We start from the raw sequence: 27,535 nt of genomic DNA on the forward strand, positions 1-27,535 counted from the left end.
TTTAATGATGATGGTTTATTATTAATATTGCAGTATCATTTTCTAACCACCAGGTGTATTGTTTTGATTTTGTAGAATTTTCAGAAGTTCTGCAGCCTTGTCTCCTGTAATTATCTTGGCATTACTCATATCCATGGTGTCTGCTACATCGTCGCCCATTTTTTCGAATGCATTATCGGTTAAATTAAGCGACAATCGTGATTGTCGGAAAGGAATTTTTATTAATTTGAGCTCCTCATTCGGAACTCTATCCTTAATGATAGTGTTTCCTTTTCTCGTTTCCATTGATGACTCTGATAACGCTTGACGGTGTTCCTTGAATAAATAAAGAAAAAATTTAAGTCACGTAAACACTTCAAAGACAGAATTGAAAGATCTTTTTCTTTAAAATTACTAAGAAATATTTCATCTTTCTCAAGTTATAATAAACATAAATTTGAATTTGGTTACCATATTTATTTAGCAACAGCATCGAGAAGTTCCTTTCAAAAATTGAATCGTTTTACTTATTGAAATAAAAATTATTTTAGTTCAAAAATCAAAATATATCTCATTACTCAACTCTTTGCTTTTACGACCAAAATATTTATGAAAATTTCTACTTTTTTGTAAAAGCTCTGATTTTTCAAACACACAATTTCATGCGGAGGGATTCGTACAACGCAATATAAGGAATGAATAAATAATTTGATAAAAGAATACCAAAAAGGAGAAAACGCTTGAAATATTATTTAATCAGAAACATTTCGCATAACTGAAATATCTGTACTTACGGAATCCTTTTTATTAATGGACCTGGTCTGCGTCCATACTTTTTCCATCAAATGATCCGGAAGATTGTCTGTGTGTCGTTTCTTGCTGCACGTTTCGTGAGCATCGCATAGTTCACGTGTTCCTTTAAAGAAATTATAAAATCAGTCTAATAATTATTATAAGTCTCAAATAAAACTATATGATTATACTAAAATTTAAAAAAATGGAGAGGATATTTAAATATCATTTCTTCTATAAAATGACTAACCGAATCCAAAATCAAACGTTAGGAAAGCTTCAGAAATTTTAATAAAATCTGGTATTGAAAAGATCTATTGCAATGATCCAATAAAAATAAATTTGGTACCTGGTTTTAAATCTTTACACTCTTCATCTTCGACAAGAATATCTTGAGCTCCGTGCCGGGGCGATTCCCTTACGCATTCTACTTCCCTTATACGCACACCGGCTTTATTTTTGCACGCCAAACACTCGCCCCAATTTCCAACTTTCCATCTGTTATTGGTAGAGAAAGAAAAAGATGTTAGATGGGAATCACTGTGAAATTATTGCGTGTGGTCACGCGACTATTAAGTAAATGTGTGGGATGCGAAATGTCCGGACGTTAATTAACAACATTAAAAAGAAAATTTATACATGTTTGATATAAATTCATTTCCCACACACTGTAATTGAAAAAACAAACAATAAAAATGCAATGTCATATCCAGCTTCTTTTTAATAATATTGTAAAAAAAATTATATTTAAATTAGCATATAGCATGTGAAATTTTAAGTGGATTTGAGCTTTCAACAACGCGTTTACACTGGATCAATGGTGGACTAAGGCCTAGGCAATCTAGGTACATGTCTAGAGTCCGTAATTTATGGGGCCCGAAAAATAGGTTTTTAATTTTTATAACAGATATAAGAGATTTAACAGAAAAACGTGATATTCATAATTAATGCTGAATCGTATCCAAATTATGCCGAATCGTTGATTGATAAAGTCGACAATATAAGATATACTGTATAAAAAATCCACGGAAATCAGTATATGGATCTTTGGAATCATCATCTATTCGAAGTAACGAAGGGTCAAAACAAATCAAACAAAACTATTGCCTCCTTCTTCAGAACAATTAATAGCGGGAAAAAAGTTGAAAGAGATTGGTTGGCTTATACTGAAACCAAACAACTTATTGTACTGTTACGTCTGTAAATTATTTTCCAAACAAACAACGCTAATGAAAGCCAAATTTTACTCTCTAATTATTGATTCATTATTCGCTATGTTGTTCAAATTGGTATAAAATAAAGATTTTTGAGATTTCTACCTATATTTTCTCATACTGGTAAAAATTGGAAAGAAAGTTATTTTAGAATTTTTAAATAATATAGATTGAGACATCACTAACTGTCGGGAACAGAATTATGATAATGCATTTAATATGTCAGGTAAATATAAGGACTCCAATCCAGGATAAAACAACATTATTTTTCTGCCCATTTTATACCATGCGCAAATCATTCATTATATTTCATTGGAATCGCTACTGCCGAAATTTGTATGGAAATGACCATTGTTTTCAATATCATTCAAGAATTGTAACACTTGAGTATTAAACCTATTTGTGACACCAAGTGGTCTGCTCGTTCCGATGCTGTGAAATCCTTAAAGGAAAATTATGAAGTAATTAAATATCGTTTACGTCATTGTTCTCAAACAAAGATGAAAAACCATTAACAAGATGCGAAGCCGCCTATTTATACAAAAACTCGATAGAGTTGTATGTACTGTTACTTACTACATGGGAAAAGATTTTAGAGAAAATAGCTACTTCAAACAAGACTCTCTAACAAAAAGATAAATCCCTAAAAACAGCAGCATATATGATTCATTGATAGATTTCATACAAATTGTTCGAGATGATTTTGACAATTTAAAAAAAGAAGCAAGAAAAGTTAAAGATATTGCATATACTAATGATAAAAAATGGCAGAAAATACGAAAACTATGTCATGTTGAAATTCCAAAACATGAAATAAGATTGAGTGGCAAAGAACATTTTAGAGTTAATATTTTTTTGTTGTATGCGATTCTTTAATTAACAACATTAAAAATAGATCTGAGGGATATAAAACTATTAGCAATAAATTCAAAACAATTTTTCATGATAGTGTTGTTAGTGACTCTTCAATAGAGGTATTAAAATGTTATAAACAAAATTTAAACCTAGCAGAACTGAAAAATGAAGCATTACAATTAAAGACTTTTATAAGTAAAGAAAATATTATTTCTCCTGTATCCATGTGGTCATTTATTCAGGAAAATAATATTATTGCACATTCCCTAATTTAAACATAATTTTGAGAATTTATTGAACCCTTCCAAGAAGCAATGCAAGCGGTGAAAGATCATTCTCAGTAATGGCCAGAATAAAAGTTTTTTTAAGATCCACATTATGTCAACAAAAATTAAATAGTTTATTATTACTTTATATAGAAAAAGAGTTATTTAATAGCTATGACAAACTAATTGATGAGATTGCAGAATTAAAAGTGAGAAAAAAGACAATCAAACTCATTTTTGTTTTAATAATTTATGTTTATTTGTTTATTTTAATAAATTCTGTTTGTTTAATTTTTGTACATGTGCATTATTTTTTTCCTTTTTTTCTTGGAATCCGATAATTAAATAAAATTATATACTATATGTTTTAAAACCAAACTACCAAACGCAAAGTATGTCATAACTGAAAAATAGGCCCGGAATAACAATGTTGCCTAGGGCCCGCTTTAGCCTTAGTCCGCCACTGCACTAGATAAAGATAAATTATTGATTTCCATTTTCATTGAAGTACAGTATTTTTTATTGTTAAAATAAAAATGGCGCTACTGTTCTTAAAATTTAGATTACCCTTGTTGAAACGATAAGCTGGGTTGTTGTTACACTAGTAGGTTGTTTATTCATTATCAAACTAACCATTAGCCACGATGAGTTTGACTACTCATAATGCCCACCAAAATAAACATAAAAGAACAAATGAAAATTATAAATAAAACTATTGATTTCAATACATATACTTCCAGCCAGACCAATAAGGAGATTAAAACCAGATTAGCTTAATTATTGTATTTTCTCCAGTGTAAATATATAATAAAGATTCAATGATTTAATAAGTAATAAAAATGAAAATTATTTGCATCAGGGCACGTTACAGGGACAAGAAAAAATATTGTGTAAAAATTATTTTATTTTTCAATTTCAATCACCCTTTGGTTAGATCCTCTTAATCCGACCTTTTTTAGCTTGTATATTCCTCTGAAATATGATCCTTTAATCTTCCACAGTAAGTATTCTTTTCAGGAAGAATATCCACCAAATTATTAGAAACAATGTTTCTTTTTTTAAATTTTTCAAATTTTGCAAGAGAAAATAATTATAATGAATATATATGGTGGATGTAGTAGCAATTCAAAAATTCTTTTTAAGTTGACACACGTGTGTTTATTGTGAACACTCACGACACCTATTTTGAGAGAAGTTTTTCATATCCAAATGAGTTATATTATATTATAAAAAGATAAAACTTAAAAAAATTGTATAAAATATAATGAATAAAACTTACTTTGTTGAACAGGGCATTTCATTGCACTTCTTAGGCTCAGTTATTGGTTTCGGCTGTGACGTACAGAAGGATGCACTTACTTTTCCTGATTTTTCTTCAATGCAATCAAAGCTTGGAGTTTGAAAACCTCCCCCACATTTAACTGAACAGTCTGACCATTCAAGTAATTCCCAGTGGTATTTCGGCTTGTAAATGTTATCTTTACTCATTTCTGCATACGTATAATGATACCCAACATTTTCTTGTTTATAAAAACATACCTACAATATAATGAGTTTAAGAAAACAAAACTATGTTTTCAAGAGTGTATATTTCATTATGTAATATCGTGATGTTCAAAAAATACACCAAGCACTGTGTGAAATTATACATATTTAAGTATAATTACAAAAAAGAAGCTTTTGGATACTCGTGCAATCACAAAAACAATAAAAACTACTGCTATTTAATAAGCATCTGATTAATTATTAAGAGACTTATTTTTAATGGTAATCGTAAAGACTATAGAGAAAATGTTCGAGGCAAAATTGTTCTCTCACTAAAAGACATAAATTTAAATGTGAATGGCAGATTTTGCAAATACTCTGCATAATCTCTATATAAAGCGGCGCTAGCAAAGGCAGGAAAACGAGGGCAATCAATCAAGACAAGAATTTCCTGCCATTTTCTATACAATAATTCAGTGCAATTAAGTAAATAAGCAGAGATTATCTGGATTATTTGTCGTAGGAGGACGCGGGTTCGGGAACTAAGAAGCTTTAAAAATAAATTATGTATGATCGTTTCACAGCCAAAGCACACATATTCTATGCAAAGCCGCCGCCAATACGCTTACTTATCACAGTCCAGGGGACAGACGGGGGAGATGTATGTGTATGTTCGTATGTATGTTCATTGAATAGTGCCGCACAAGTTCCAATTATTTGAAGCAAACACTCGTCGCCGTGGAATTTACTTGACGAAGACATTTCAATTAGTGGAGTACTGACAACTGATGCACTCGTTTATGTTGATTTTGCTAATATTAGTTTTCAGTTCTTTAGATTTAGATTAATTAAATGTGGCTTCTTATATAAATTACTGAATTATATATGTATAGTAATGGCCATTTCTTATTATAAAGGAATAAAACGAATCGTTTTCAATTCTGTATTTTTATTCAATATATGTATAGTATTGGCAGAAAGTAGAGCAACTATATATCTAATATAATTTTTATTAATTATGAACACACTGTACACAAACATATCGAATTGATTGTATTAAAAATAATTCTATTAGTTACAAATCAAAAAACTAAATATTCGGCTGACAAAAAATTTACTAAATGTCACTAATCTCCACAAAATCGACAATAATTTTTAATTTACAGTATACATCAAAGTAAACTGAGTTAATATAACACCTCGTGGAAAGAAATTATCTTTCGAATTAAAATCACCACCGATTGTACCGTTCTTTCAATCCAATGAGAGAAAAATCAATATCGCTCGATTGTAACGCCTGTTTTAGAACAATTTTCAAGATTTGATAATATGTGAACGGAAAAAATAAAACTGGAAGACCAAGAAAAACTAATAGGTTTCATAATAAACAAATTTTATCCTACTCCTTTCATGACTTGAGGCACAACTTGGCATTAATGCTTCTCCAAGAACCGAAAGGGACAGATTATAAGGGGGTCTTCATGAGAGAAGGCCAGCAAAAAAAAACACTACTATCACAGAAGAACAGGTGAGCCAGAGTTGAGTTTACATGGGTCCCTTTTACAATGGACTTTAAATGATTGGAAACGAGCGATCTAGAGTGATTTAAGTGAAGTTTAATCTGGTTAGCAGTGATAGAATTTTATATGTAAGGTGACCCATTTGTGAAAGTTTTGATCGAAAGTTTACCATGCTTACTGTTAAATATTTATAAAGAAATATTGAGGTACAACATGGTATCGTATTTAAATAAAAATATGCCACTAAAACATTATTTTCAATAAGATAATTACTCGAAGCACACTTCAAAATACTTATGATCTGACCACGAGCATTTCCCGATCTAAACTCCATTGAAAACTTATGGGAAATAGTGAACAACAAAATAAAATCTATTGCTTTCCATGAAAAAAGGTGTTTGGAAGTTATTCATAATAATGGGAATTCTACATTATATTAGTGTAGAATTAATTAAAATACTAATTACAAATTATTTGTAGTAATAGAGCATATGTTGTTCTACTTTTAGCCATCCCAAAACAAATATCGTGAATAAATTTTAAACCCTATTTTTTATTGTTTAAATATGTAATTTTTAAAGGAAATTAATTTTCAATAAAAATTTTTTTGAACATAATAACCAAAAATTATTTGAATTTTAAAAAAGTTCTACTTTCTACCACTACTAGTTTTGTGGGTCAGATAAATTTCAGGACAGACAAGCGATACATGGCGAAAAAATAAAAATACACAACATTTAAAATGTATAAGTGGCGTGAGTATACCTGACAATAGATATTTTATACATCGACTGAAAACTATTAGAATTATACAGGGTGTTAAGGAAATGAGTGTCGGATTAAACTCGTTGAAAGCAATAACATTCTCAAATATATTTTTTTCGAAAAAATCATATTTTGGATTTTTTTATTTTTCACTATCCACTGAAGTATAATATACGAAGTCGAAAAGTGCAAAAATATGAATATAAATGATTTATAATAGAGATATATTTTTGAACCCTTCTCGACTTTGATTTTTAATGTCATATTTTGGCAAACTTTTCCATTTATAATCCAGTACTACAAAAAAAATTAAAAACAAAATCAAAAATAGCTTAGTCGTAATTAAATTTTTGGCACTTGATTATAATGTTTTTTACTGTAAGTGGATTCTTATATACAAAAACTCATAATTAGTGTTTATTTAGAAACATTTAATCACAAAATTTAAATGAGCAGCAATGAGTTAACTCTTTTCGTGGCAACAGTGTTTATTATTTAATTTATTGTTCTTTACATATTTTTGGCTGACAGGACTTTTGTCGTATCTATTTTATGAAAAAAATTCGAATAAAAATAGAGAGACAAGTAATTTCTTTTTAGGTTTTAGTAAAGCTGTATTGGTTGTTACTGTGATTAGATATATTCAAAAATTATATATTGTAAATACGAATACCGCATGATCAGGGCATGTGACAGGGACAAGAAAATATATTGTGTAAAAATTATTTTATTTTTCAATTTCAATCACCCCTCGGTTAGATCCTCTTAATCCGACCCTTTTATCTTGTATATTCCTCTGAAATATGAGATTCCTTTAATCTTTCACAATAAGTATTCGTTTCAGTAAGAATATCCAGAAAAATATTAGAGACAATGTTTCTTTTTTTTTTAATTTTTCAAATTTGGCAAGAGAAAATAATTATAATGAATATGGTGGATGTAGTAGCAATTCAAACATTCTTTTGAAGTTGACACTCGTGTGTTTAGCTGTATTGATTGTTACTGTTATTAGATATAATATTTTTGATTTATGTTATTACTTTACATATTACTTCCCTAGAAAATCTTTTGTAAATTCGTCCCGTAGGAAAGTGGCAATTTTGTTCTCTCTGTTCTAATGTATTTTTTTCAAAAATATGGTTTATATTTTAGGGCTCAAATAGTCAAATAGTTTAAAATTAAAATAAAATTATTAAATTTAAAATAAATCTGTAATATTAAAGACTATGGAGCTATGAGTTGTGCACACCAAAATTCCTTCAATTCAGTAAGATTACTTTCTTCAGTGGTGTTTTTAAATATTTTTTAATTGGAATGTTTATGTTTTAATTCTCAAATCAATTAGGTTTATAATATACTAATATCTTGTTCTTATTTTAATGTTTCTGAACATGCACGTAAGGCTAAATAAATGTACATACCACTGCCGTATTCTGAATCAAAATGTCAAAACCATAACAGTATCATAAACAGACGGATATTGTAGGAATGACTTAATCTCTGGAGACGGCTCGATGATTTGATTACTTGGTTGGTTATATTTGACACGCGGGAATAAAACATAGGAATAAATTTTAATGTTTTCAGATGAAATGTCAAGTGTTTCCTAATAAAAATGAATGTTTCATGAATTCTAATTTCAAATTTTACACATTATTACAATCACCACGACAATTTTAATATTTAAATACCTAACAGTGGAGTTACGTTAGAACCTAAAAGAAAGAAGAAAACAAATAAATATTCAATACTGAATAAGAAATATTTAAACTTAATTAGTGTGACCTTGTCGCTGGTTTGTTGATAAATTTACATAGTAACAGGAGAAACTTCTGGGATATTTTATTAATAAAAGCAGAGTCGTGTAGCATAAATCATGTGCACCCAGCTTTGTGAATGGCATAACTTGATATACGATTTATTATCAAAAGAACAGGCTTCTGATGTCACAAAGATTTTCTAGCGCCAAGGAATACGAAAAATGAAGCTACATAAGTCACCAATACATAAAATGATGCTGTTTATCATTTTAAATCACTTATAATTTACTGATCGGTAAATCTGTGCTAAAGATGTCCTTTCATTAATAAATAGGTACACATGAATATATCTTACATAAAAGATGATGTCATCTTTAATTGGTCCACTAATTATTAAATTTTCTTCACCAGGTTCTGAATGTGAATACATTCCTTCAACGTCATTAAAACTCTTAACGCCATCTAATTCTTCATTACTAAAACATACCTTTTAAAACACAATTCAAACAAAAATAAAATACCTACTGATCTCCGTTAAGGTAAAATATTTTCTCATATTTGTCCGAAATGGCAATTGTGTTTTCCGACGGTGCCAATTCGTTAATAGAAATTTTCCTACTTCCTGCAGGTATAGTGACTACTTTTTTATAATCTAAAAATAAAAATTATAATAAAAAATATTAATGAAAACAGACCTATTGGATTTTAATGATATTGAAAATTTTAATTTTTCTATAAATTTTGGTAAATCTGAAAATCACATTTAAATCCTTTTTATGGAAGCATTTTGGATTATTAACCAATTTCCAAATTTACTCCGCCATTATTGAGAAAAACTCGAGATTCTACAACTTTTAAATCCATAGTTTTAAGATTGAACCAGATTTTAACAACTTGATAAAACCGATCTATTGATGTTAAAATTTCAGATGTCGTGATAGGAATAATAGAAATCACAAAGTTAATTCCATTTTGATTTTTTTACAGGAAGATAACAATTTTATGAAAAAAATAAGCTACTGAAAATGAAAATAGAATGACAAGTTATTAATATTAGAGTGGTTTTTACGTTTTTTTCTCCCTTATTTAAATCTATATTTGATATATGAAAATTGTATTATAAAAAAATCTGTCTCTTTTTTGTGTATTATATTTACCATAATCACTTTTATTTTATGAAAAACCAAATGTAATACATTATTGCTCTATCCTGAAAAACATGCTCGTTACACACGTCGTCCAAATTGACCGGATACTCTAACTCTAACTAAAACGAAAACTCTGCTATATGAACTACTGAACCATTTTCAAACTATTTAAATGAATTTTCCAGAATATTTATTTATCTTTAATTTGAATGCTGTTGTTTAACCAAATCGGTCAATCAGATCTTGAGTTATACCCACAAATGTCAGGTCAACTCTGAAAATACAAAATAAAAAGTTAGAAAATGCTTCCATAAAAAAATAAGATGATTTTCGTATTTATTAAAGTGTACAAGAAAATCTTAGTGGGATGTGAAAGGCAAAATGATTGTAAACCAGTGTTATCTGAATATGGTGATTTTGTGTCTGAACGTGGAGGTAAAAGTACTTGTGCATTAAAAATGAATACACGGATTATTACCACTGCGTTGATATGTACAACAAATGCAAAAGATGGAGAAATAATATATTTAAAATAAGATATAAGTATTATTATTTTAAGCCGGGCTTCGCTGATTGGTAAAATAAAAATAATAAAAAAAAATAAAAATGGCATAGGTAAATTAATTTTAACAGTTCAATAAGTTCGATCAATTGAATAATTTTAATATTTAATAGTGATTCTAGGACACCTTGCATATGCATTCCTTTGTAACTATTTCCATTTTTATATATTTTAGGATATAAATCTCCGTTTTTTAACACCTTCTTATGATACATTAAATTTGAATTTTTACTACTAGAATATCCATGATATTCAAATTCGTGTTATTGGTTTTAAAGACTATTTGGTAAAGGAAGTGTTGTACCTGAAAAGGTCTGAAGCATTTCTTCAGAATTATTTTAGTTCATTTTTATTATATGAAAGTTAAGTTGATTCAGTGTTGTTAAATTTACAATTTGCAATCTTCATTGTCTCTTAATGATTAAAACACTAATCTAACCCTTATCTTTTAATTAATTCCATTCACCAGTGTCCGACGTTCGTTCTATTTTGAAAAAAATCATGAGTAATTTAATGGATAGCTATTTGATTTGTGACAAATGACATTTGTGTGCTATCGTATTCCAGCGTAACACCGATTATCAAAAATTTATAAGATATTTCATAAAAGGATTTCGTCCAGTCAGTAATATAATATATTTTTCAGTTTTCTATACCCTTTTTTACTTTTTTGTTACACATTACTTTAAACGCATATAAAAAATAGGCTCTAAATATTACAGATATCGCAAAAACCTTAAAATTCTTCCGAAAAATGATTTACTGTGCTTATTAACACATATGAAACAGCTCAATTGAAAATACAATAAGACAATGTCCTAACAAAAAAACAACTCCTTTTATAGACAAAGTAGAAGAATCAATAAGCGATGTCATTTCTTGTCTTCTAAGCAATTGAGTCATACAATATCAAACTGTCTAGTAGAACAATCAAATGTTGATTGACAAAAGTATATTAAATATCCTCCAAAATTTTAGCGAAAGGTACTTTAATAATCGTGCACTACAAAAACTTTGAAATACACTGAGGAAATGTTCTGGTTTTGGATTCTTTTTGTTAACACGGTATATATGTATTACAAAAAAATATTGGTAAACTAGACCGTTTCATATATAGAAACATCATGGAGATGTAATTGAACCATCATTTAACAATCATAATTTACTAGTTCTATGGATTTTTAAGCGTGCTTTGTTTAAAATTGGTTAAAAGATGTTGAGGTTTTTGATTGGCCAGCGTTAAGTACGGATCTAAATCCAATTGAAAACTTCTGGAACTACATTTAGTCTCAATTAACACACCAAAAACCATTAAATTTATATGAATTCTTATTATTAATTTAATTGTATCTATGCGTCGCCTTAACAGGCGGTTATAACAAACAAAAGGTGTTCAAAAAAGTATTATCAATTTTTTTAAAGTTATACATACATATATAAATAATTATTAAATAAATATTTTTTAAATATGTCATCTTAAGATTTAATTTAAGTAAGATTTAGGTACAAAATTATAGATGAACAATAAATATTAATATTATAATGTTGTGTGGATGCCATTATTTGACATTAAAATTGTCCACAGGTAATAATAGTAATAATATTAAATTATATGCTGATTATTTTAAGGGACGGCTTTCTGTATTATTAATATAAATATTACTCTCTCCAACTTAAAATAATTGAATAATTTACACTATGTTAAGTAGTTTCATTCAATTGATACTGTACTTATCCAATAAGTTATAAGATATTGGATCTTATAAGGTCTTCTTTAATGTTCATAGAAGTTAAGCGGTAAAAGTTATTATTTGTACAAGACCAATACGTAAGCAAAAATTTACTTACCGTGTGCTCCTAAATCTGTATAAATTTCGTCCACTATTTTACACTGAGTCCCGTCACCATTACAGATACCGCAAACATCCTCAACGGCGTCTGAATTTATGTTGAAGTCACATCCAAGTTTCTACAAACATGATATGGCATTAAATCATTCAGAGCTAAGGTTAACAACAAACAAGCAAATACAAGAACAAAAAAGATAAAATCACATATATAACAATAAATTTTTGATGTATCCATAAAATAGGCTTCAAAAGAAATTCTATTCAAGCAAGGTTTTTGAATCATAACTCTTTGTATCGATATTTATACAATCAATTGTAACTGATGAACAAATAAGTTAAATAAATAAAGTAATAATTAATAAAATTGTGTTAGAATTAAAAACATCATTATTAAATTGAATTCTTTTATTAATCCATGGAATAAAATGAATTAACAGATTCGTATGTACCGTATTTTATGGACAATAAAACGCTCCCAAAATTTGAGTAAATTTTTCGATGCATCTTATAGTCCGGAAACTACGGCATTCATTATAAAAAACGCAAAATTTTATATATTCAAGCAATTATTGATCAAAATCAAATTATAAAAACAGTTATAGGAATAATTTGAAACAAACAGACGACCTTTTAAAATTCGATATTAGTTTTGCTTAGGTAATACTTAAAAATAGTACGCAAACCAAAATTCCAAATAAGGCCAGAAAATTTATTATATATTGATGATACTATGTATTTATGTATATAATAACATACTATTTCTTGGCATATTTTTAATATCTAATGATATAGTTCATAAAAATATTCTTACTGTACAAACTCCTGTTACACAAATATCCGTAGTTCCTGTTTTACAACTAGTGCCATCTTTAACTCTTCCTCTTCGTTTAGCAAATTGGAAATCGTCATTTAAACAATACAACGTACATGGTTCATCTAAAACAAAAATATTTGTACATAAATCACGGTGGGCCAACAACTATTTGTTATTGTAAGCTTTGATAATTCTTTGTTCATAGTTCAGACTTATTACAAGTTACATACTCATAAAAATAAAGAAAAAAGTTTGTTTTATAACTGTAGAAGATAGGTAATATTAATATTTAATTAAAGAAATCTATTTTGTAACTGCTAGAAGTGTATAAAAAATTCAACAAACCAAACTTTAGGAGCCTGATAAAACATCCGCATTACTATTCTTGTACAGTAAAATCTGAAATTCAAAATGTGGCGAAAACTACTGTTAATTAACTATTCACAATAAAACTGAAACGTTTACTTAACAGCATATTTTGTCATAATCTTTTTACTGCGGCAGGCCGGCTTCATTGCAGGACTATGAGATGCAAATATTATTTCAGTCACGTTTAATTCTCATTTAAAGAGTAACACGGTTTCGTTTCGGATGAAATTTATACACGAGCGGCCGCAACTGATTAAACAAATTAAGATCCCAAAATGGCTTTGTCAAATTACGGTTACGCGTGTTTTAATTAAAAATACATTTTCATTGTTTCGAGTCAAATAGACCAATATAATTTTATTAAGTTCTTCAATAAATAAGTGTCTTGGTTTCTAATTTTTCAGTAATGGGTGCAATTATTGTGAAATTAAAATTCTAAAAAGGAAAATAATTTTATTTTTCAAAAACTTACCTGATATAAAATGAGCCTTCCAATGAAAATACTTTCCATAAAACATCTCAGAATCAGTTTCAGCACACTGCGTTTCTCTAAAAGAGGGTGTTCCTTTTGGGCAAGGCTAATAAATATTTTAGTAAAAATTAATTAGTACCTAACATATTACTTACTTGAGTATTGCACGTTTTTATCTTTTTCTTTTCCCCAATACAGTATCTGCCTTTGTTCTTGGGCTTGGGATTGTTACACTCTCGTATCGAAGTAGAAATCCCAATACCACATGACCTTGAACATTCTGACCATCCAGACCACTCACCCCAGTCTCCATTCACCGCCTCTGGACGTTCACCAATTTCGACACATTCTTTTCGATAACACCACTATAAAAAATACTATATTTAGAAAATATTAGTACTGCCTTTTATTTAATAATAAATTTTTAAGAACATTTAATAACTAACTAAAGTTGCTAATAATTTATAAAATATTGATACAACTTATGTTTTTCATATATTAAAAATTTAATATTAATTACCTTATTTTGTCCACAGTGTGTTCCATCAATTACAGGTTCGCCTTTTGACATACAAGTCGTTGGTGAAACTCTACAAGTTAACATTTCACAAAATTTATCAGTATTCAGTTTGCATAACTTTGAATTTGGAAAGTGCATGTTACATTGAGCATCACCATCATAAACAGTGCCAGGAAGAACGTTCTTAAATGGGTACATTGTTTCTTTTGGTTCATTGTTTAAACAATCGCCGAGGCCGTTTCTAAATTAAAAAAATTAAATTATCTATCATATTTACTTCTGTTAATTTTACTAGAATAGTACAATATAAAATATATTTCTGGAATTAATCGATTAATCAATTTCAGGAGACAATTAACTGGGTACATACAGAAAACACCTGAACAAGTTTTTGAAGGTACACAGAGGTGTAATTGACATTGTCATAAATTAAGATATTAATTATAAAAAATGGATTCTAAGAAAATCAATAATGAAGCAAAATATTCAGACCACATTTTGTGTGAGAGTTATTTATAGAAAATAACAATTTTGTCATTGTCTTAAAATGTCTTAAAATGTATCTAATATATATGTTAGTATCAGTACCAATAATAATTCTAGGTGGAAAGACAGAAAAAGGTGTTATGAGGAGAGTATACACTTTTTTGTTTTGAGTATAATATTTTGTTTAAACTGTTTAGTATAATATTTTTATACAAAACTATGTATGTATGTATGAAGATAATAATAATAATTTTCTATAAACTTTCGCTCATTTTCACGGTGACTCTTTAATAATTATTTATAATCATTCACATAAATAACACAGTTAGAGTGGTTTAAAAAACTAAACCCTTTGACCATTGACTGTCCATCTATTTCTTAAAGACAATTTATCCTAAAAAAACGTATGCTTCGACACATTTCACCAGTCAATTATTTATTTGATTTTAAATCACATAAAATATTTTTATACTGCCTTATTTTAGTGATCGAAACATTTGAATTCTTAACAGTTAATATTACTTAATTTTTAAATAAACGTTAAATTATTCATCCTTATTTGCTAAATTTTGCTCACTAATAAATAGTTCATCATTGAGTAAGAAGTGTTATTAGGTATTAATTAATTTATTTCGTTTTACTATACGACATTTAATTAAGTTAATATTGTCTTAATTTTAGTATTTAATAATTTTGTTTTTTAAATATTCATTATAATATTACCACATTCATAATAATATGAGAAAAATATAATAATAAATCATTAGAGAAAATGCAGGGACTTTATTTGTTTTCCACCTCACTGTGGTATAAAATTAAAACATTAAATAATGAACCAGTTTTATGACTTTAATCACCAAAAACTCATAACAACTACAACCAATTTAAATGAGTTGCACAACAGTTTGAATTGAAACACCAAATCAACGTAATTACAATTGAATAATTTAAAAGGATGTTTTTTTTAATTACGTTGTAATGGAGATACATAACCATATAATCTGTTTTAGTGTGTGTGCATATGTAGATTATGACCTGCAGTTACTAAGTACTGAAAGTTTACAGAGCAGTAACAATGACAAAATGATTTACATTTGATAACTGTGTGGTACGTTGGTTCAAGTTAACATTTTCACAAATATGCGAAGCAATAAAAAATAATTAGCGTTACTTACTCAAATAGAGAATTTATGAACCCTCTGCTACATGAAGACCATCTGATTGTAAATAAGCTTACATATGGCGCCATTACAAAAAATGATTCATCCGAATCTTGAGCAGGGCAACTTGACTCTCCCTCCTTATCATGACTACTTCCTACTCTAAAATTAAAAATGATATCGTTTGAGATTAAATTTACTTTTAATATAAAAGAATACAGTTTTAAGATTCTTATTAACGTACACGTGGCCCAGTTCATGTGCAACTACTACCCCAGTTAATAATCCTCCATCTTCGTTGATGCCACATGGTTCATTGTGGGTGCAAGCAGCAGCCAAGTAAGCTAATCCCATAAGACTACAACTTGTCATATTATCTGAACAAAGATCGTATCTATAAAAAAATATGTTTGTTAAAAGACTTCTCTCAATAAATTATTCATTGGTATATGTGATAAATGTTTGAAAGTTTGAATAATTAAAATTTGAATTTAAATTATATTTAACACCAAGCGAATAAAAAAAAATATGAAATGTTTAAGTGACTTCTCGATAGCATGTTCCTGTTGGTCAATTAGTGAAGAGCGACTAACTGAATCAAATCAAATACTTACTCATTTCATTATAACCATGATTTTACATTTTAACCATTTATTTTTTCTATTGCCTCTTTTTTCAAAAAATACTTTAACAAAACTGTATTTTTATGAAAAATACACTGCGAGCTAATATTGTTATTTTTCCCAGTAACATTATATTAAAAAAGTATATAACAACAGTGGCGGACTAAGGCCTAGGCAACCTAGGCACGTGTCTGGGGCCCGTAATTTTTGGGGCCCGAAAATTAGGTTTTTAATTTTTATAATTATCGTTGACTGATAAACTCGATAATATAAGACATATTGTATAAAAATCCAATAATGATTCCAAAATCAATAAATGGATCTTTGGAATCATTATCTTTTCGATGCAACGAAGGGTCCAAACAAAACTATTGCCTCCTTCTTCAGAACAATTAATAGCGGGGAAAAAGTTAGAAGAGATTGGTTGGCTTATACCGAAACCAACAACTTATTGTGCTATTACCTCTGTATATTATTTTCCAAACAAACAACGCTAATGAAAGCCAAAAGATTTTTGGGATTTCTACCTATATTTTCTCATACTGGTGAAAACTTGAAGAAAGTTATTTTAGAATTTTTAAATAATATAGATTTAAATATCACCAACTGTCGGGAACAGAGTTATGATAATGCGTTAATATGTCAGGTAAATATGAGGACTCCAATTCAGAATAAAACAACATTATTTTTCTCCCCATTTTATACCATACGCAAATCATTCATTTTATTTAATTGGAAACGCTGCTGCCGAAAGTTGTATGGAAATGACCACTGTTTTCAATATCATTCACGAATTATAACATTTGAGTATTAAAATGCTGTAAAATCCTTAAAGGAGAATTATGAAGTAATAAAACATTGTTTACGTCATTTTTCCTCAAACAAAGATAAAAAACCATTAAAAAGGTCAGAAGCTGCCTATTTATATAAAAAACTTGATAGAGTTATCTGCACTGTTATTTACTATATGGGAAAAGATTTTAGAGAAAATAGTTGCTTTAAACAAGACTCTCCAACAAAAAGATGAATCCTTAAAAACAGCAGTTTTAATATATGATTCATTGATAGATTTCATACAAATTGTTCGAGATGATTTTGACAATTTAAAAAAAGAAGCAGGAAAAGTTAAAGATATTACGTATACCAATGATAAAAATGGCAGAAAATACGAAAACTATTTCATGATGAAATTCCAGAACATGAAATAAGATTCAGTGGCAAAGAAAATTTTAGAGTTAATATTTTTTTGTTGTATGCGATTCTTTAATTAGAAACATTAAAAAAAAGATCTGAGGGATGTAAAACTATTAACAATAAATTCAAAGCAATTTTTCATGATAATGTTGATAGTGACTTTTCAATAGAGGAATTAAATTGTTATGAACAAATTTTAAACCTAGCAGAACTGAAAAATGAAGTATTACAATTTAAGACTTTTATAAGTAAAGAAAATATTATTTCGCCTGTATCCATGTGGTCATTTATTCAGGAAAATAATAATATTATTGCAACATAAACATAATTTTGAGAATTTATTTAACCCTTCCAATAAGCAACGCAAGCGGTGAAAGATCATTCTCAGTAATGGTCAGAATTAAAAATTTTTTAAGACCCACATTAAGTCAACAAAAATTAAATAGTTTATCATTACTTTATGTAGAAAAAGAGTTATTTAATAAATTGACGAGTTTGCAAAATTAAAAGTGAGAAAAAAGACAATATAACTAATCAATATGGGTATATTTGTTTAAGTATTAATCTTTGTTTTAATAATTTATGTTTGTTTATTTTAATAAATTATGTTTGTTTAATTTAAACGCAAAATATGTGTCATGACTGAAAAATAGGCCCGGAATAACAATGTTGCCTAGGGCCCACTTTAGCCTTAGTCCGCCACTGTATAACAATCATAAATTTGATAATAAGTTTTTCTGAAAACTAAAAATTTGTATTTAAATAATTGAGTATTCGAGTTTTTATTATCCGTACCACACTTTTCCTCAGTGATTTTGCCAGTATAATTAATAATTTTGCAAGATAAAGACTGTATACTGAATTTCTTATATTTCTTGAATAATGGATTTAATACCATATTTCCAGAGTTCATTTTAAGCATTATTATAAACTTTTAAATTAAGATAAATAACGTTTCCGTGAATGAAATTGCTCAATTCCATCAAAATTAAAATTATGGTAATTACAATTGGCTACCTTTGTGGATTCTTTCCGGTCCACTAGACCGGCTTAATGTGCCTTTATTCCACTTCTTCTCGTAAATATATGGTATTTATAAATGTGTTTTTGAATCTTCTCCTTCTTACAACCATAATGATAAAAGTAGATAAATGATAGGCATTTATACTATTTAAAACGTAGAGATGGATGGTTGTAAATAACCAAACTAACGGTAGATTTTCGTCGAGTGCAGGAGATCACGTGACCGTCAGTTCCACAATCTGCAGCCTGACATATTGTCCGCACATATATCGTACCTAATAACAATAAAAAAACTTTACTGCCTCGGTTATCTGGTCGGGGGCCGACGGCTCGCACGCCCGAGTAAAGACAACTTTTTGCTTTATTGAAGAAGTTTATGGGTCTTTATGAACTCCGCTGCATCAGATATAAAAAATTGCCCGAACGTAACCCGCCGTTAAAACATTGCGTATTCTAAATTAAATTTATTCTTTAACAAAAAAATATGCCGTGGACGACAGATCATTTTTTTTATTGTGAATAGATATGATAAACTTTAAGTTTAGTTTATTTAAATTATTGAATTTTTATAACAGATAATTAATTAATTGCCATTTACAGAAATATTATTGGTTTTGTGGAGAGTTGATAAAAGTTATTTGTCGTGGGTTCTCCAAAGGAAATGTGTAAACTTGAGCTTTTTCTCCAAGTCATAAGAAGAAAGAGTAAAAAAATATGTTTGTTTTTATAAAATCCTCTCCCCATTTTTGCTTAATTTCAAAAAATATTCCACAGCTTCTATCTAGACTAGATATTTTTGAAATTTGCCAAAGTGGCAAAACATTATTTAAAATAATGTTTAAGTATTAAATTACTATTTACATATGAGAATTTCTAACATTTTAACTTAACCTATGTATTAAAGATGATTAGTTAGTGATTTATGTAAATTTTAAACAAAACTCATCCCTAATAAATTGGAAGAACAGAATAAGTTTTGTGTTAAATATATATCCCAGATGCAAATAAAATAATTTAGGATATTCAGGTCATAGGTTTTAAAGAGGAATTCACTTGAAGGATGCAAATGGCTGATATCGACAGACGCTAACCAAGTAATGCTAATGCCAGAGATTCTATTAAATTTATAACAAAATCAATTCTCAAGTAATCCATTGGAGCACCTTCAAATATTGCCGCGTCAGGCTATCGATGTTAGTATAAGGACTTAAATGATCAGTATAAACGTTTTTAAACCTACTTATCTTGTAAATGCATACTTAATACATAATCACCTTTAATCAAAATAACAAAATGAATTATGGACTAAATGATCATTAAAACTAAAGTCTCAAAAAATAATTTGTAGAAACCTTTTAGTTGCAAATGTTGTGTGTTTGAGACAAAGGCTCATTTCAATTTAACATCTACGAGATTGTAGTCATTCACTATCTGATTTTTGTGATCATTATCAAACGAATTCACACATATTGTGATATTCACCAGTTGAACTAAATATTAATTAGTAAATCTAAAAACATCAACCAAATATTCATCATCCAATGTAAAGCTGCTCTGTTTCCGACAAACGCAAATATTTGGCAAATTTGCAACCATGATTTTGTATACATTCTATTGAAACCTTTGTCTAGTTCATCGAATATTGTGGAAATTGTGCAAATGTTTCAAATAGAGGTTTTCGCAATTTGAACTGCGTTGATAATTATTTAAAGGATGAGCTCATTTCTTCAGAAATCTAAAATAAACTTAGATCCATGATTTTTCTTATATTAGGTGAGTGCAATCATATGACGTAATTAAGATAGTTAAAATTTCTCTTTCAAGATGCACAACACTATAAAAAATATATAAAGCAAGCACAAGTCAGTTTAAGTTAAAGTACTAATCTTACTGATTTTTTCATTTTTTATAGTACTCTTTAAACTTCATTGTTATGTTACGACGAGGAAATAAAATAATATTAGACGAGATATTAGAAGAAGCTAAAAACTCATGTAAGTACCCAGAAAATTATTTTAACAAATTGTAACCAATCTGGGACTGGTTAATTGATAATGTATATAAATAAAATTAAAATCAAATGATATTGACAGTTGCGTAATAGAAAACATCCTTTTAAAAGTTATTTAAAGAAAATAACTTAAAATCTAAAGATGATGTAATTGGGTGTATGAAGGAAATTAAAAAAATTCTATTATATTTACTTACTTTTTGATGGATAAAATGTAATATTAGAATAAAAGGAAAGAAGAGGTAAAGGTACAACGTAGAAATTATGGAGGAAAATTTGGTTTAAGGACTTTCATATAATGATCAATTCATAAATGACGCGGTTAAATCAGCTACAATAAATGTTGTAAAAACAAAACTGACTGTAAGAGCAATGACAATTTAATTTTCAGTAAGAAAACATATTTCTAAAAAATCTGGTGCAATTATTGAGAAAGTGAGTGAAGTTGGCAACAATTGTGTTGTTTTACAAATGGTACGGTTTCTTAAAATTCCAATGAAGGTACTAATTTTTCAAACTTCAATCGAGTAAGAATTAATTTTGAATCATACAGACAATTAAACAGAAAAAGTTGATATGAAATTTTATCTATAAATGGTGTAAACTTTTATGCAAATGAGATATATAATTAAACATGCTATTTTCTTAAATACCGAAGTCACTAGTACTTTTTTTTAAATGATATTCATAAAACTTATATTATTGATAATTCTAAAACAATTATTATTATTTTGCATATGAATAATATTTTTGCCAGTAAACATTTACATTTCGATGCATTGATTTCAACTTAATCATTAACATAATATTATTCACAGACTTGATATGGAAAGCCGAGTCAGAGTTCCAAGGAAAATATTTATTAAATAAACACAAATAAACGAATTTAAAAATATATTTTCAGTAACACACATTGCCATGTACAAACCGTATGCCACTTGACATATACTTGAAGAAAACTCATCTTGCCGTTTCCCTATTAACGGATGTTTCCATCAAAGGAAATGAGCATGTGATGAATATGTTTAGTATCTGATTCACTCTTCTAAATTTATAACTCCCAAATATTGAGTACTGTATTGCCTTTCATGTGTAATTTTATCCTGTTTTGTATATTACCTATCTTATATTAGTATTAAAAATCTTTTTACTTGCTTACCTTATGTTCATTTATGTTGATTTATATTTACAAAACAATATTATGTTTCACACTCAAAACATATATCAATAAATTATTCTTTGTACATCGAAATTGAAGTATTTATCCGAGAAAATCTAAATAATAATCTTATATAGCAGAAGCATTTACTTATATGATTTTTTGTAAACATCTTGTTTCCTCGGAATCAAATGATATTTGAATAAAAATTATAGGTTATTACAATTCTGTAAGGCAAATCATTATTTAGAATATAAAATGTAAAAATGTGGAGTCATACATAACTTAAAGCATTCCCGAATGTTAAATGATAAATGGGTAAAATTGTCGAAGTCAAGCTTTAATAAACAATCGTTTCTTATTTAATTAAATAAAATATAAAAACATGGCACTAAGAGCTAATTGAAGGTTTGGATAATTGAATGGAGGGACAGTGTACCATTAGTGGTGCCTCCCCATTCATAAAGACGACCCTTAGCGTATGTCAGTATGTTTCAATATTATTTCAATATAATTATTTCTTTTTCCTATTTGTAAATATATGCAATTTACTTATTAATAGAGTAACTTGTATATATTTGAGACATGTATCAAAGCTACGCCTCAAGTCCCAAAAAGTCATAGATGTATTTCTGATCTTGAGACTTGACTGCTGAAAATGTTAGCACATCTAATGACTGATTTAAAATTATTTATTTATACTTAAGATATTGTATATTATTGTAGTTAGTATACTAAAATATTTGGACTTCATTTTACACTGTGACTTTTGAGCCTCTATACTAGTTTGAAACTTCAAATAACGATTTGCTTAAGAGCTGCATAGTTCCTCTTAATGGGCATTGCGACAGAACAGTTCCTAATACCTAAGTATCAGCATTGGTAAATAGACTAAAATATAAGTTTACATTATTGATAATAATTTAACTTTATGATTTTGAGAAATTTTATTCGCATTCTCTGAAAGAAAAATTTTTATTCATGTTGCAGTACATATGACATTGATCTGTAATGAGATTTTCTTATGAAAATTACCTTTTATATATTATGTTTATATAGGAAACATAGACAAACATTTTAAACTACTTTATAACTTAGTTCAGTAATTATGAGAAATTGAATATAAAAATACAATAATTTAGTAGTTTTTTCATACTTTCTAACTTTCAAGCGTTAAGAATCACAAAAAATGAAACAAAAAAATCTTTCACAACTTAATGAACTGGACGGTCATTGTAAGCCCACATTCCTTGGGGAATAATAACGTTATGTTATATTTTTTCACATTTTTTATTTTCAGTTTATAATAAACCGGTAAAAAATAACGTCAGTTATGTTCACTGTTTGTACTAAAAAGTTTTTTTCTGAACTTATAATCAGTTTTTCGTATTCTGTCCAGCACCGATTATGCCATCTCATTTTATGTTCATCTTTTCTCAACTCATTTCAATATTTTCAACTCCCCAATTGGGAGAAAGAAATCCAGACAAGAGGACAAAAGTGTAGGTATTTTTAAGGACATATTGATTAATTCTTAACAATAAAACAAACCAACTGAAAACTAATCCTCTAATATTGTTTAAAATCGAAATAAGTTTTTACATAGTGATATTCTTTGAGAAGAACTAACGCTATGTCATTTATTATACCATGATTCAAATATTGAAGAATTAATTGCTTCCTCTCCACAATCTCAATATTTCTCCTTAACGTGGTACTTCATATTTTATTAAAAATGAAAAATTAAAATTATATTAAATATTTTTTAGAGTCAAATGTCGACATGTGTAGAAACGATATTACTTTCCTGTCCCTCCTATATAGTTACTCCTAAAAATGTAATTTTAGAAATCAGGTTATTAATAATTTGTCATAAGTTTTTCATCAGATGTAGCAATAGTTACTTGTCAGCAAAATGTTATATCAGATGTTTGCAGTTGTTTAATTGTTGAAATATTCAAGAATATTTACTTTTCAGAACCACTAAATTTATTGATCAAATTGTTTGAACAAACCGAAAGTATATTCTTAAAATTAGAAAATTGAAATATAGTCAATGTTTCTTTCTTTATTTCGCCAATAAAATACTTTGATGAAGTAAATTCTGTAGTACCTTACAACAAACAGTTCATTTAAAGGAATTAATATAAAAAGATGATGAAAGGTTTCTTCTTTTCATTTCAATTGCTTCTAACCTATTTACATTAAGGTGATGGACCATCTTCCTTTATGTATTTTTTCGCAGGAGTCACGACTGTATAAAATATGTAATAACAGCCCATTCAACTTATTTATATTTCACAGTAATCTAAATACTTGGCAACTTCTTCAGGTGGGTGTCATTAAAATAAGTAATTAAACTTTTCCAGTCTCTAATAATTTTCTACAGCCATTGTCACCACTATCGCAACACGCTGAAACCACATTGGCAAACCGAATAAAATTTTCCCATAGGAAATGTTGATAAAATATTTATATGTTAAAACGGAGTCTAAAAATGCATCCATATTCGACCATAAAACTTCAAACTGCAATTTACGAAACTCCCCAAAGATTATGAAGTAAAAGCTGCTATTAAATGAGAAAGATGTTTTTTGCAATACATTATATTATGTGCGTTAGTTATGTAATTGATTTAAAATTGTTTGTACTTTCGAAACACAAATAACTCATAAAAATAGACTTCTGAATACTCTGACAATTTAATTGTCTCAGTGCTATAAAAACACAATTGGTATGCATGGGTTGTATTTCCAGGTTTAAATATACATTAAAATTAATTATTTGAGATACAGAAAACTGTGAAATATTTCACCAAAACATGATTAAAATAGAGAAAAGATATCAAAACATCAGACCAAAGCACTTGAACCTATACTAATAAAACCAAGTTCAATAAATATATAAATCAAGTGGGTGAGACATATTGAGGTTTAGCAATAAATTTAGAATACTTGTAAAATGTGTCATATAAAACTTAAATAAGATAAATGTTACTAATTGTTGAACATGACAAGTAATACTAAATGACAATAAAGAGATCAGATTTCCTTGGTATTTACAAATTGGTGGCGTTTAACTGTTTCCACACCAAATAGAGGAAAAGTGATACTTACCTCAAAAATTATACCCCCTCAAAATTTCAAGTTGGAAATCATAATTCAGTTTGCTCTTAAAATGTGAAAAAAATAAAAAAAAAATAACCGAGGAGTAAGTACCAAAACTTTTTCTTCCTTATCTTGTAGCTTTAGCAGGAAATATATTAGAAACATAAAATAAACACGTCTATTTTTATTGCAGATTCGGGTTCTACGTATTTATAATTTGTTTAAACATTTTTTTTTAGATTAATAATGGATAAAATTATTTTCGATTTGTCTTTGTAAGGATCTATGCATACGATTCCGTAATACATTTTATATACTTGAATTTAGTGTAAAAAGAAATTTTATAAATTGATTTTTGATCAACGACTGCCAAGAAACTCACAATCAAAACTGAAGAAACTAATTTTCAAGTGAGTGAGTTTGATAAATGCTACTTTGAGGCTTCAAGTTTAAACTATAAACAGTCCAAATTTCAAGATTTCAGGTGCAAAATTTAGATATCTTCGCCAATTGTTGTGTACTACTATCATCTTGTGTTTTGTTTTTTATGTTTATGTTTTAACAAAAGAAAACAGTCAATTATACGAAACAACAATCTTATTCAGTTTATAGTTTATTTCACAAATAATAAATAGGTCGGTTACCGTTAATACTTTTTTAGAATAGAATATTTAACTGTATAAGAAATAGTTCTGAGTTATGAAGAAAGTAGAAATCTGTTACATCTAACTCATGATTCTTGGGTTCGGCTGAAAATAGTTTATTCAGAAGCTTTTTATAAATTTAATTGTAACACGACAATTTTTTAATACTTTTTTATTTTTTTTTATTTCAATTGTATGTTGATTACTGGAATGTAGGGATCTCACCAAGACTTACAAGTTTCAAATAAAAAACTCTGTGTGTTATATTTTCACTAAAAAATAACAATATTTTTAATAAATTTTTAAGATAATGTTTCCTGAACCATGAAAAACATATACCCAAATGATCATATCCCCTAATATAGATTCAGCAATAAGACCTGTACGGTTTCTTTAAAAAAATATTAATTTAAGACGATATCAAAGAAACCTGCAGAGTTATTTAATAGTAATAATATAACAGTAATATTATAGTATTTATCCAATAGAAATAGTAAGCACAAAAAACCATGAAACAATAAATAAGGTCTATCACAAACACAATGAAAAATCGTTGGCACCAAACCAAAGATATTTAAATGAAAAATAAAATTTTCTTATACAACGTAAAAATAGAAAAATTCTTTTATTTTTACGTTGTATAAGAAAATTGTGCATACCAATTGTGTTGTACTTTTATAGCACTGAGACAATTAAAAAATTGTCAGAGAATTCAGAAGTCTATTTTTATGAGTTATTTGTGTTTTGAAAGTACAAACAATGTTATATCAATTACATAACATATGCACATAATATAATTTATTGCAAAAAAACATCTTTCTCATTTAATAGCAGCTTTTACTTCATAATCTTTGGAGAGTTTCGTAAATTGCAGTTTGAGTTTTATGGTCGAATATGGATGCATTTTTAGACTCCGTTTTAACATATAAATATTTTATCAACATTTCCTATGGGAAAGTTTTATTCGGTTTGCCAATGTAGTTTCAGCGTGTTGCGATAGTGGTGACAATGGCTGTAGAAAATTATTAGAGACTGGAAAAGTTTAATTACTTATTTGAATGACAACCACCCGAAGAAGTTGCCAAGTATTTAGTTTAGTATTGTGAAATATAAATAAATTGAATGGGCTATTTAACATATTTTATACTGCTGTGACTCCTGCGAACTTTTTACCAGAAAAAATAAGGAAGATGACTCATCACCTTAATGTAAATAGGTTAGAAGCAATTGAAATGAAAAGAAGAAACCTTTCATGATCTTTTTATATTAATTCCTTTAAAGGAATTGTTTGTTGTAAGGTACTACGGAATTTACTTAATCAAAGTATTTTATTGGCGAATTAAAGAAAGAAACATTGTCTATGTTTCAATTTTCTAATTTTAAGAATATACTTTCGGTTTGTTCAAACAATTTGATCAATAAATTTAGTGGTTCTGAAAAGTAAATATTCTTGAATATTTCAACAATTAAACAACTGCAAATATCTGATATAACATTTTACTGACAAGTGACAATTGCTACATCTGATGAAATTCTTATAACAAATTATTAATAACCTAATTTCTAAAATTACATTTTTAAAAGTATGTATATTAGAGGGGACAGGAAAGTAATATCGTTTCTACACATGTCGACATTTGATTATCATTTATCAGCTCATTGTGTATCTCGAAGCCGTGACAAAGTCTTCTTAGTGGTAAAAATTTGAAAATTTGGGTGATGTCTAAAATGCCATCTCAAGATATTTTATTCAAAAA

The 27,535-nt window shown here is 28.0% G+C and overlaps 1 protein-coding gene across 1 annotated transcript in view; it reads right to left on the reverse strand.

The window, feature by feature from the left end:
- Window positions 1-27,535, reverse strand: part of LOC109597086 (A disintegrin and metalloproteinase with thrombospondin motifs 12) — a 31,610-nt gene continuing 4,075 nt past the window's right edge. The window contains exons 5-17 of the mRNA XM_020012713.2: window positions 16,262-16,411; window positions 16,033-16,179; window positions 14,372-14,612; window positions 14,007-14,216; window positions 13,852-13,957; window positions 13,008-13,132; window positions 12,195-12,315; window positions 9,162-9,288; window positions 8,992-9,112; window positions 4,386-4,645; window positions 1,121-1,269; window positions 774-895; window positions 1-315 (exon numbers count right to left, since the gene is read on the reverse strand). Of these exons, the coding sequence (XP_019868272.1) occupies window positions 43-315; window positions 774-895; window positions 1,121-1,269; window positions 4,386-4,645; window positions 8,992-9,112; window positions 9,162-9,288; window positions 12,195-12,315; window positions 13,008-13,132; window positions 13,852-13,957; window positions 14,007-14,216; window positions 14,372-14,612; window positions 16,033-16,179; window positions 16,262-16,411 (2,152 nt within the window). The 3' untranslated portion in view covers window positions 1-42. The remainder of the gene's footprint in view (window positions 316-773; window positions 896-1,120; window positions 1,270-4,385; window positions 4,646-8,991; window positions 9,113-9,161; window positions 9,289-12,194; window positions 12,316-13,007; window positions 13,133-13,851; window positions 13,958-14,006; window positions 14,217-14,371; window positions 14,613-16,032; window positions 16,180-16,261; window positions 16,412-27,535) is intronic.

Source organism: Aethina tumida, chromosome 3 (assembly GCF_024364675.1).
Source record: "Aethina tumida isolate Nest 87 chromosome 3, icAetTumi1.1, whole genome shotgun sequence".
NCBI classification, from domain to species: Eukaryota; Metazoa; Arthropoda; class Insecta; order Coleoptera; family Nitidulidae; genus Aethina; species Aethina tumida.